This window comes from Coregonus clupeaformis, chromosome 35, assembly GCF_020615455.1.
Source record: "Coregonus clupeaformis isolate EN_2021a chromosome 35, ASM2061545v1, whole genome shotgun sequence".
Taxonomy (NCBI): domain Eukaryota; kingdom Metazoa; phylum Chordata; class Actinopteri; order Salmoniformes; family Salmonidae; genus Coregonus; species Coregonus clupeaformis.
This window is the reverse complement of record NC_059226.1, coordinates 39331619-39344145: the sequence shown is the minus strand read 5'-3', so window position 1 is coordinate 39344145 and position 12527 is coordinate 39331619. Positions and strand designations below refer to the sequence as shown.

At 42.6% G+C, this 12527-nt stretch overlaps 1 protein-coding gene across 1 annotated transcript; it reads right to left on the bottom strand.

Annotated features, from left to right (window-relative positions):
• Nucleotides 1-20: 20 nt before the first annotated feature.
• LOC123482546 (chloride channel CLIC-like protein 1) lies at nt 21-12032 on the bottom strand. The gene is made up of 3 exons (XM_045210698.1): nt 11750-12032; nt 6088-6168; nt 21-1467 (listed from the first exon to the last, which is right to left on the bottom strand). Exons 1-3 carry the CDS (start codon nt 11903-11905, stop codon nt 1114-1116), a joined length of 591 nt encoding a protein of 196 aa, XP_045066633.1. The 5' UTR covers nt 11906-12032; the 3' UTR covers nt 21-1113.
• Between the last annotated feature and the right edge of the window lie 495 nt (nt 12033-12527).

Genomic DNA, 12527 nt, shown 5'->3' with positions numbered 1-12527 from the left:
ATCCTAACGAGAAGGATTGGGTTGACCATGAGGACTTTGTAGTACATCTTACAGAGATCGTGCTGGAGAGTCATGGCACCTCTGTACCAATCTGGGGTAAAGGCAGGAAGGAGTCCACTACAGTAGGCTTCATGACAATATATCTCGTGTGTTCGCAGGTGGAAAGAGTTAGCCAAATTATTTTGTCAATTAGCTTCAGCTGGCTGGTGTGCAACCGTGGCAAATTTGCTTTGACTTTGGATAGCCCATCTCTGGGACAATATTTGTTGCACATCTTTTAGTTGTCTCATTAAATGCTTCCAATATTTGTATACGAATTTCTACAATTTTTAGATGGTTTGAGGTTAAGTCGTAAAAATGTGGCGCTATTGACCTTTTAAAATATTGTCCCAGGTACATTGTGTAATTTACTGATGGTCCCCAACTAGCCACATAGGGATATTGAATGTCAAACCAAATTGACATTCGATCAGGTCGCATGCAGCTGCGCTCCAAATTACTTGGGTACTGTCAGCTGTGGGCAGAATTATAATAAACCCCACCCACGGAAAACTGTTACGGTACCCTTCATTCCGTGATATTCCATTCTTTTCTATCTTGCAAATCTGTTTTGGACGAGAATGACTTTATGACCAAATTTATCCTATTTACACTTTGTAGTCAATGATGACCCTAGAATATATGTTTCTGGCTCATATTGATGCCACATAGGCCGTTTTCAAAATGAGAAGTTGCTTTTTAGGGGCAGTCGCTCCTTAAATAATTGCAATGACAATGAGAACTATTCCTGGCGTTATAATGCCAACGAGTGGTGTCAGTTCTGTTTGTCTTGAGTAAATGACTGTGCTCTGAATCAGAGTGGTTAATTCATATTGATAAACACAGAAATGTGCAAGTTAACTTCATACGCATCTCAGTCAGTCAGTGGAGCAGATCGGACTCGCCTCCTCAAGCAAAGATCAGACACATGCCAGCCAGCACCATTGAGAGCAGTTTTGTTTTTATATGTCCTGTAGATTGTGTGTAGGCTAGTCCTATCTTATGCGTTACAGTATGAACTTCTAAGTCCAGAATATAAGTTCCCTCACAGAAAAAGAAAAGTTATTTTAATCCTCACCGCCCGTGTTGCCTACTTTCCAAACTATCAATCATCAATTCCTTTAGGCAAACCACATGTGGTGTGTACGGTTGTAAATCCACTTCATTTTGAGCATCACAGTCCCCTCTGCTACAAATTATCACCTTAATGACTGTGTCGATCTCCACACCAAAGGTGTCCTCAAAGTGCCATCTCGAGGCCTCGAATTCTTGTGGTTTGAGATCCACCAGGATCTGGCTGAGGGCATCGTCCAGAGCCCCCATTCTACAGCTGTCCATTCCCTCCAGAAGCGTCCAGATCTCTGCCAACGCTTGCCGAGACAGTCTTACTTTGGCGTCGTAGTAGAGATCATTCTGGAAATCACTGGGCTAGGGTTGGAAAGAAATAGAAAATAAATAGTACAAAGTATAGGCATTTGGCATCTACAGATAGCATATTACATCACAAGGTGGTAACTAGGGTTGGGCGATGTCAACCTTTATCCTATCGTGATTATGTACTCAAAACTTTGTGGTATACGATGGTATCGCCCCCTATTATAAATACCTCCGCTACAACCACATACTACAACTGGACGAATCATGACAAAAGATAATGTTGAAAGCCTGGGCAGAGGCTAAGTGGAGGCAAATCTTTTCTAATCTTTCTGGTAGAACGTCAGCATTTCCTCTTCTTCCTTTCTTAACGGGCATATTGTTTGTTCCATCTCTCATAAAGCTGTGATTGAGAATAGCCTAAGCCTAGGCTATAGACTGACTTTCATTCTTGTTCTTTTTGAATGCGGCACATTTTGGACAACTTCTTAGGCTATTAAAATATTTGGGAAATAGGCTACTGGTGATAACTTTAACTTGTCTTGACGCTTTTATGATAGGCCTAGCAGGGCAGGTTATTGGCCATTTTGGTTTTCAACCCCTCATGGGTTTTTTTTTCCAGACAGCACAAATCATTTATTTTTTAACCCCCTAGAGTTGATGTCTGCATGGAAATCTAGTTAGCATAATACAAAATCCCCATCAAAATCCGTCTGTTTAATAACCTAGAGATGTTTTTTTGCATGGGCTGTGTCTCAAACAACGGCATCCGCTCATGACGGCCTTCCGCATCTGCAGTGGAAGGTGGCAAAGCTAAAGCAGTATTTGTCAGACCAGGAGACGTCCCGAAAATCAGTCTTCTCACGAAAACATCTGCGTCCGAACGGTTTGGGCTGCACATTAATATGACCCCTCTATGGAAAGATGAGACTCTCACAAACAGGATGGTGTTCTCTGTTTTGGTATAGGGGTAATTCCATGTCTCTCAGATATAGGACCGACACTTCAAAACATACTTCTTTTTGATGTATTTTTTAACATGTATGAATCTGTTATTCAATGCGTTTCTATGGGCTAATAGAAGTTACAAATTTATGTTTAAGTGCTACTGTACGGTATGGTAATGTTCATGGTAGAGTTCAAATGTAATTATATTATTATTGTAGTCCCATCCTCCACCACAGAGTTCTTGTAAATTACATTTGTTTGTTGCAAGTCAAGTTTCTGTTTGCATGTCCTGATTCGTCACTCTTCCTCCCAAAGTGTGCAGTAGTTCAGTGTTCCTCATTCTTGGCCCAGAAGGGCAGCAGTGTGTAAATTGTCATCCCTACCTGTGCTAGAACACCTATTAAAACTACAATAAGACCATACTTGGATAAATTGAGTGAATTAATGATTGGGTGTGACAACATGCACTAAACCGGAGTATACAGATATCATGAACAATAAAAAAACTGTCATTGAATTGTGACTAGTGCACTGATCATGTTATTTATCATATTTATGATGCAAGGTGACTTGTAGATCAGTCAGTCGGCAGTTGCCTGCACTGTCGGCTGCAATATCAAGCCCATAGACTTCTCAAACCCCGGACTGCTTCGCAAGCATTCCCATAAATATTAATAATAATAATATAAGTCTTGCGATGTTGGCCTCTGGGTTTAGAAACTGTAGTTAGGTGCTGAAGATATTAGTTCAGGCGATACATTCGACACATCTAACTTCTGGAATTAGCAATTCAAGCTACTTTATACAGTAAAAAAACTAGTTGCTAGCAAGTTATCCGGGTGCACGGTAGCCTAACATACCTACATGTAGCTAGGATGTAAACAAACTGGATCATTGGGTGAGGCTGACCTGTCACTCCAAAACCGGTTGACCAATAGACGCATCATCTTAGGCTCCCTCTTAACCCCACCTACATGGAATGAATGTGCCAAAACTTAGCAACTGCAAAAACTAGGCAGTGAAAACAAAATGCAGTGTAACATACCCAAAGATAGAAAAAATTGCAGGCAAAGAGGGACCCGTTTCACTGAATATATATACACTGCTCAAAAAAATAAAGGGAACACTTAAACAACACATCCTAGATCTGAATGAATGAAATAATCTTATTAAATACTTTTTTCTTTACATAGTTGAATGTGCTGACAACAAAATCACACAAAAATTATCAATGGAAATCAAATTTATCAACCCATGGAGGTCTGGATTTGGAGTCACCCTTAAAATTAAAGTGGAAAACCACACTACAGGCTGATCCAACTTTGATGTAATGTCCTTAAAACAAGTCAAAATGAGGCTCAGTAGTGTGTGTGGCCTCCACGTGCCTGTATGACCTCCCTACAACGCCTGGGCATGCTCCTGATGAGGTGGCGGATGGTCTCCTGAGGGATCTCCTCCCAGACCTGGACTAAAGCATCCGCCAACTCCTGGACAGTCTGTGGTGCAACGTGGCGTTGGTGGATGGAGCGAGACATGATGTCCCAGATGTGCTCAATTGGATTAAGGTCTGGGGAACGGGCGGGCCAGTCCATAGCATCAATGCCTTCCTCTTGCAGGAACTGCTGACACACTCCAGCCACATTAGGTCTAGCATTGTCTTGCATTAGGAGGAACCCAGGGCCAACCGCACAAGCATATGGTCTCACAAGGGGTCTGAGGATCTCATCTCGGTACCTAATGGCAGTCAGGCTACCTCTGGCGAGCACATGGAGGTCTCGTGCGGCCCCCAAAGAAATGCCACCCCACACCATGACTGACCCACCGCCAAACCGGTCATGCTGGAGGATGTTGCAGGCAGCAGAACGTTCTCCACGGCGTCTCCAGATTCTGTCACGTCTGTCACATGTGCTCAGTGTGAACCTGCTTTCATCTGTGAAGAGCACAGGGCGCCAGTGGCGAATTTGCCAATATTGGTGTTCTCTGGCAAATGCCAAACGTCCTGCACGGTGTTGGGCTGTAAGCACAACCCCCACCTGTGGACGTCGGGCCCTCATACCACCCTCATGGAGTCAGTTTCTGACCATTTGAGCAGACACATGCACATTTGTGGCCTGCTGGAGGTCATTTTGCAGGGCTCTGGCAGTGCTCCTCCTGCTCCTCCTTGCACAAAGGCGGAGGTAGCGGTCCTGCTGCTGGGTTGTTGCCCTCCTACGGCCTCCTCCACATCTCCTGATGTACTGGCCTGTCTCCTGGTAGCGCCTCCATGCTCTGGATACTACGCTGACAGACACAGCAAACCTTCTTGCCACAGCTCGCATTGATGTGCCATCCTGGATGAGCTGCACTACCTGAGCCACTTGTGTGGGTTGTAGACTCCGTCTCATGCTACCACTAGAGTGAAAGCACCACCAGCATTCAAAAGTGACCAAAACATCAGCCAGGAAGCATAGGAACTGAGAAGTGGTCTGTGGTCACCACCTGCAGAACCACTTCTTTATTGGGGGTGTCTTGCTAATTGCCTATAATTTCCCCCTGTTGTCTATTCCATTTGCACAACAGCATGTGAAATGTATTGTCAATCAGTGTTGCTTCCTAAGTGGACAGTTTGATTTCACAGAAGTGTGATTGACTTGGAGTTACATTGTGTTGTTTAAGTGTTCCCTTAATTTTTTTGAGCAGTGTATTTTAGCATTCATTTACAATTCATTTGTTCTTGCCTTTCAAAATGATTTCCTTGCAATATTATTTATTTTGCTCTCAGTACTTGTGATTTTATTGCTTTCAATATCATTAATTTTGTTTGCAATACTAAGGATTTTGTTCTCGAATTCAAAAGGCTTGCTTGATATTAAAGGCTGAAGACTAATTCCATTCTTCTTCCTCCACACGGCGATGTTCGGACATCTTTGTCTGGTGTAAAAGGAGGCTATTGCAAACATCATCACAAATGTACACGTGGTTAAAACGCTGATTGTTTTGCCCCAATGCAATGTGTCCTCCCGAGTGGCGCAGTGGTCTAAAGCACTGCATTGCAGTGCTAGCTGTGCCACTAGAGATCCTGGTTCGAATCCAGGCTCTGTCGTAGCCGGCCGCGACCGGGAGACCCATGGGGCGGCGCACAATTGGCCCAGCGTCGTCCAGGGAGGGGGGAGGGAATGGCCGGCAGGGATGTAGCTCAGTTGGTAGAGCATGGCATTTGCAAATATTGTATGCACTAACTGTAAGTCGCTCTGGATAAGAGCGTCTGCTAAATGACGTAAATGTAAATGTAGCCTGTGCCCTGCTTGTGCTACTGCAATATCCTTAGTTAGCCTATAACAGACAGAAGGTTGTAGCCTACATCACAAATTAGCTTACAAATATATTTATTTTCGGAATATTCGTTTCAAATAGCTGCAGGGTTTTTATTTCTGTTATTCAGAAATATGAGGCAGAGACGTAGGCTACATCATCAAGGCGATCAAATTGGTTGAGAGTTCAGAAGAGGGTGAGTAAAGAGAGAAATGTGAAGGGAGGGAGAGGTTGAGCAGCAGCTATGTAAAAACATTTGGTGGGTGTAAAATAACATGCGCAGAATGTGAATCGGATCGATCAGCTCTGGGGAAAAATATCCAGGGGGGCCTGCGGGATGGTTACATACTGATCCGCAGCCCCGGCCTTTACATAAAGAGCATTAGGGCATCGATTGTTAGTGTTCATACCAGATGAGACAATGCCAAAACATACCAGGCCAAATTTTTCAATCTCCTTCAGAAGCTTGGTGAGGAATTGCTTGAACACAGCGTTGCATGACAGCAGCTGTGAAACCTGTGTAAAGAAAAATTAAATAAAAATCAGGAAAGTGACATATCACCTTCTCGCCATTCTGTCATAAGCATTTAAGAGATGGCCAGAATAATGTGTATTCGATGTTTGTTTGTATTTTCAACTTCAACTACCTCAACTAGCCGATGCCCCTGCACATTGACTCTGCACCGGTACCCCCCTGTATATACAGTGGGGAGAACAAGTATTTGATACACTGCCGATTTTGCAGGTTTTCCTATTTACAAAGCATGTAGAGGTCTGTAATTTTTATCATAGGTACACTTCAACTGTGAGAGACGGAATCAAAAACAAAAATCCAGAAAATCACATTGTATGATTTTTAAGTAATTAATTTGCATTTTATTGCATGACATAAGTATTTGATACATCAGAAAAGCAGAACTTAATATTTGGTACAGAAACCTTTGTTTACAATTACAGAGATCATACGTTTCCTGTAGGTCTTGACCAGGTTTGCACACACTTCAGCAGGGATTTTGGCCCACTCCTCCATACAGACCTTCTCCAGATCCTTCAGGTTTTGGGGCTGTCGCTGGGCAATAAGGACTTTCAGCTCCCTCCAAAGATTTTCTATTGGGTTCAGGTCTGGAGACTGGCTAGGCCACTCCAGGACCTTGAGATGCTTCTTACGGAGCCACTCCTTAGTTGCCCTGGCTGTGTGTTCCGGGTCATTGTCATGCTGGAAGACCCAGTCACGACCCATATTCAATGATCTTACTGAGGGAAGGAGGTTGTTGGCCAAGATCTCACGATACATGGCCCCATCCATCCTCCCTCAATACGGTGCAGTCGTCCTGTCCCCTTTGCAGAAAAGCATCCCCAAAGAATGATGTTTCCACCTCCATGCTTCACGGTTGGGATGGTGTTCTTGGGGTTGTACTCATCCTTCTTCTTCCTCCAAACACGGCGAGTGGAGTTTAGACCAAAAAGCTTTATTTTTGTCTCATCAGACCACGTGACCTTCTCCCATTCCTCCTCTGGATCATCCAGATGGTCATTGGCAAACTTCAGACGGGCATGGACATGCGCTGGCTTGAGCAGGGGGACCTTGCGTGCGCTGCAGGATTTTAATCCATGACGGCATAGTGTGTTACTAATGGTTTTCTTTGAGACTGTGGTCCCAGCTCTCTTCAGGTCATTGACCAGGTCCTGCCGTGTAGTTCTGGGCTAATCCCTCACCTTCCTCAGGATCATTGATGCCCCACGAGGTGAGATCTTGCATGGAGCCCCCAGACCGAGGGTGATTGACCGTCATCTTGAACTTCTTCCATTTTCTAATAATTGCGCCAACAGTTGTTGCCTTCTCACCAAGCTGCTTGCCTATTGTCCTGTAGCCCATCCCAGCCTTGTGCAGGTCTACAATTTTATCCCTGATGTCCTTACACAGCTCTCTGGTCTTGGCCATTGTGGAGAGGTTGGAGTCTGTTTGATTGAGTGTGTGGACAGGTGTCTTTTATACAGGTAACAAGTTCAAACAGGTGCAGTTAATACAGGTAATGAGTGGAGAACAGGAGGGCTTCTTAAAGAAAAACTAACAGGTCTGTGAGAGCCGGAATTCTTACTGGTTGGTAGGTGATCAAATACTTATGTCATGCAATAAAATGCAAATTAATTACTTAAAAATCATACAATGTGATTTCCTCGATATTTGTTTTAGATTCCGTCTCTCACAGTTGAATTGTACCTATGATAAAAATTACAGATCTCTACATGCTTTGTAAGTAGGAAAACCTGCAAAATCGGCAGTGTATCAAATACTTGTTCTCCCCACTGTATATAGCCTCCCTACTGTTCTTTTATTTTACTTCTGCTCTTTTTTTCTCTCAACACTTTTTTGTTTTATTCTACTTTTTTTATAAAAAATAAATGCACTGTTGGTTAAGGGCTGTAAGTAAGCATTTCACTGTAATATCTGCACCTGTTGTATTCGGCGCATGTGGCCAATAAAATTTGATTTGATTTGATTTTGTTCAAATAGCTTGCTGCTGCAATAGGAAACATGACAAAGAAAACAAAACAAGGCTACATTAAACATGTTGTCCCCCACGAATGTTGCGGCGCCCCCCCTTGGGCCATTTAGTGATAAAAATTCATGCTCAAAACAGGACAGGAGATATGCTTCTTCAAAGTGTGGGATTTCAGTTGATTACTATAGCGGCCCCCTTGGGCCAGTCAGGGTAATTTTGTCAAAATCGGAACACTGGTGTCTGAGATATCACTTGGGTTAGCTAGAATCATATCCCTGAGCATGTGTGCCAAATTTCAGCACTCTGAGTCAACAGATCTGCTGTCTCGACTTCTGAAAGCTCGGCTATGAAAAGCCAATTGACATTTATTTACTCCTGAGGTGCTGACCTGTTGCACCCTCTTTAACCACATTATTATTTGACCCTGCTGGTCATCTATGAACATCTTGAAGAACGATCTGGTCTTAATGGCCATGTACTCTTATAATCTTCACCTAGCACAGTCAGAAGAGGAATGGCCACACCTCGGAAAGGGAAAACCTAGTCAGTTGCACAACTGAATGCATTGAACTGAAATGTGTCTTCTGCATTTAAAAGGTGCACTACGCAGAAAATCGCTCTGCCATTTCCCAGTTGGTAAAATTCTAATAGTTCGCTTCATTTCAGTTCGTGACAAAACAAGCAAGTCTAGTGTAGATAATCATTGTACCATTAAAAACAGTGTGAAATATATTTCCCATAACCAAAAATATTGTATTTTCAGCTGTTTGAAGCTGGTGTACAAATCCGAAAGTAAAAGAGCAAAAAACAAAACTTAAGTGCGCATACAATATACCGTTTCTTAGATTTGCTTTCAATGAGAATGGCCGATCTATAGACCCCTTCCTGTGTTTACAAACATTGCAACACGAGGGCGATGCACGCACGTTGGTGGCATAACAAGGGGGAGTTCTTATAGAACGCCAGCAAAAAAAAAGCCTATTTTTAACATGCTGCTTATTAGTGCATTTCACACTACTTTTGGATTATAATAAGATGAAGGCTCGTATGAATGTCCTGCTTAATATAATGTTTGTGTCATCGAAAATCAACTGCGTTATACTTACACTTCAACCAGTAAAATGGCTCTTTGGCTAGCTTTTGCTACAGCCTATATCAATGAACGTTAGCATTCTAGCTAACAACTGCTGCATCCAAAATAGTTATTTTGCAAAGATCACAACCAAATATAATCTTAGCGACTGTTCAATTGATAATAAAAACATTGTAAGCGTATGACAATCACCAAAACATTATTTTGATTAGAAGTAATAAAAACTTAAATCTAGGCTATGTTGAATGGGCGCAGATGGCGATGGCTTTCTTACTGCCGCCAAGACTCGCGCGCATCTGTGCGTGACGTCAGTGTTTCACATACTGGAAAAGGGTCTATAACACACATTTCTATGTGAATTTGTCCATGTCACCTAAAAAGTTACATATTGCAGCCTTTAACATTATTTTACCCATTGGTCAAAATATGCGTTTTTGATTGGATACATTTTACATTTAAATTTTTGTCATTTAGCAGACGCTCTTATCCAGAGCGACTTACAGTTAGTGAATACATATATATATTTTTTTATACTGGCCCCCCATGGGAAACAAACCCACAACCCTGGCGTTGCAAACGCCATGCTCTATCAACTCAGCTACATATCCCTGCCGGCCATTCCCTCCCCTACCCTGGACGACGCTGGGGCCACTGCGCCCATGAGTCTCCCGGTCGCGCCGGCTGCGACAGAGCCTGGATTCGAACCAGGATCTCTAGTGGCACAGTTAGCACTGCGATGCAGTGCCTTAGACCACTGCGCCACTCAGGATACCCTAAACAATAAGATAAAAAAGGGGGTAGATCAGCTTAAATATTGCAGATAGATTGTAGCTTCCATCAATGTAATTATCAGCATCATTTTCAAACCCCCATATTTCTTTGTAAATATATTTATAAACAGTACCAGTCACTTTTCTACATTGTAAAATAATAGTTAAGACATCAAAACTATGAAATAACACATGGAATCATGTAGGAATAAAAAAAAAAGTGTTAAACAAATCAAAATATATTTTAGATTCTTCAAAGTAGCCACCCTTTGCCTTGATGACAGCTTTGCACACTCTTGGCATTCTCTCAACCAGCTTCACCTGGAATGCTTTTCCAACAGTCTTGAAGGAGTTCCCACATGCTGAGCACTTGTTGGCTGCTTTTCCTTTACTCTGCGGTCCAACTCATCTCCATTGGGTTGAGGTTGGGTGATTGTGGAGGCCAGGTCATCTGATGCAGCACTCCATTACTCTCCTTCTTGGTCAAATAGCCCTTACACTGCCTGAGGTGTGTTTTGGGTCATTGTCCTGTTGAAAAACAAATGATAGTCCCATTAAGCGCAAACCAGATGGGATGGCGTATCGCTGCAGAATGCTGTGGTAGTCATGCTGGTTAAGTGTGCCTTGAATTCTAAATAAATCAGCAAAGCACCCCAACACCATCACACCTCCTCCTCCATGCTTCACGGTGGGAACCACAAATGCGGAGATCATCCGTTCACCTACTCTGCGTCTCACAAAGACACAGCGGTTGGAACCAAAAATCTCCAATTTGGACTCATTAGACCAAAGGACAGATTTCCACCGGTCTAAATGTCCATTGCTCGTGTTTCTTGGCCCAAGCAAGTCACTTCTTCTTATTGGTGTCCTTTAGTAGTGGTTTCTTTGCAGCAATTCGACCATGAAGGCCTGATTCACGCAGTCTCCTCTGAACAGTTGATGTTGAGATGTGTCTGTTACTTGAACTTTGTGAAGCATTTATTTGGGCTGCAATCTGAGGTGCAGTTAACTCTAATGAATGTATCTTCTGCAGCAGAGGTAAGTGGGTCTTCCTTTCCTGTGGCGGTCCTCATGAGAGCCAGTTTCATCATAGCGCTTGATGGTTTTTGCGCCTGAAATGTTCAAAGTTCTTGAAATGTTTCATATTGACTGACCTTCATGTCTGAAAGTAAATATGGCCTGTTGTTTATCTTTGCTTATTTGAGCTGTTCTTCATTGAGAAGGAAAGAAATTCTACAAATTAATTTTTGACAAAGCACGCCTGTTAATTGAAATGCATCCAGGTGACTACCTCATGAAGCTGGTTGAGAGAATGCCAAGAGTGTGCAAAGCTGTCACCAAGGCAAAGGGTGGCTACGTTGAATAATTTTTAAATATAAAATATATTGACTTGTTTAACACTTTTTGGGTTACTACAGGATTCCATGTGTTATTTCATTGTTTTGATGTCCTCACCATTCTTCTACAATGTAGAAAATAGTAAAAATAAAGAAAAACCCTGGAATGAGTAGGTGTGTCCAAACTTTTGACTGGTACAGTACATACATACATATTTTTTAAAAAATATATTTCCTTTTTTATTTTCTGCTAACCTTACCACCCCTCCCCTAATATGAGTAAACTAATGAACAACAGTTAGGCTTTTACTTCCAACAATAAGATAATAATTTCAATTTATGGCACCGAGTCAAGGCACGGAAACATGCATTGCATAGCTGCTTGTACTGTACCGCAGCAGGCTTTCTCATGGTCTTTGTGCTTGCGTCGTAGTTCAAAATATCATAGGGATCAATCCATTCTTCATCGTCCATCTGCCCTTGAGCAACGAGCAACAGGCTGCATACAGCAGCAGTGATGATGCACGTCGTGACAGCACTTGTTGACATCTTCTTCGTTTTAAGACGGCTAGCTAGCTAACGTTACTACTATGACATTTGAGGCTACTCTAGCTAACAAGCTATGCTACAGAGAACTTTGTCCTCATAAACCAGAAACACATCGCAATAACGTCAAACTGTGATCTGTCTTTGGCGATGTTCTTCTTCCTCTTCTTTGGTATAATGGCGTTCGCAACAATTAAATATGCATTCCGCCACCTACTGCGCAGGTGGATAATAAAGATCCCAAATGGGAAAAAATGCGGGGTAAAAAGATAAATAATAATAAATAATACTGTATATACACACTGAACAAAAATATAAACTCAACATGTAACAACTTCAAAAGATTTTACTTGATCAGAATACTAGTGAGTATGTGACCCCCATTTGCCTCATGCAGCGTGAAATCTCCTTTGCATTGAGTTGATCCGGTTGTTGATTGTGGCCTGTGGAATGTTGTCCCACTCCTCTTCAATGGCTGTGCGAAGTTGCTGGATATCGGCAGGAACAGGAACAAGATGTTGTACACGTTGATCCAGAGCATCCAAACAGGCTCAATGGGTGACATGTCTGGTGAGTATGCAGGCCGGGAATAACTGGGACATTTTCAGCTTCCAGGAATTGTGTA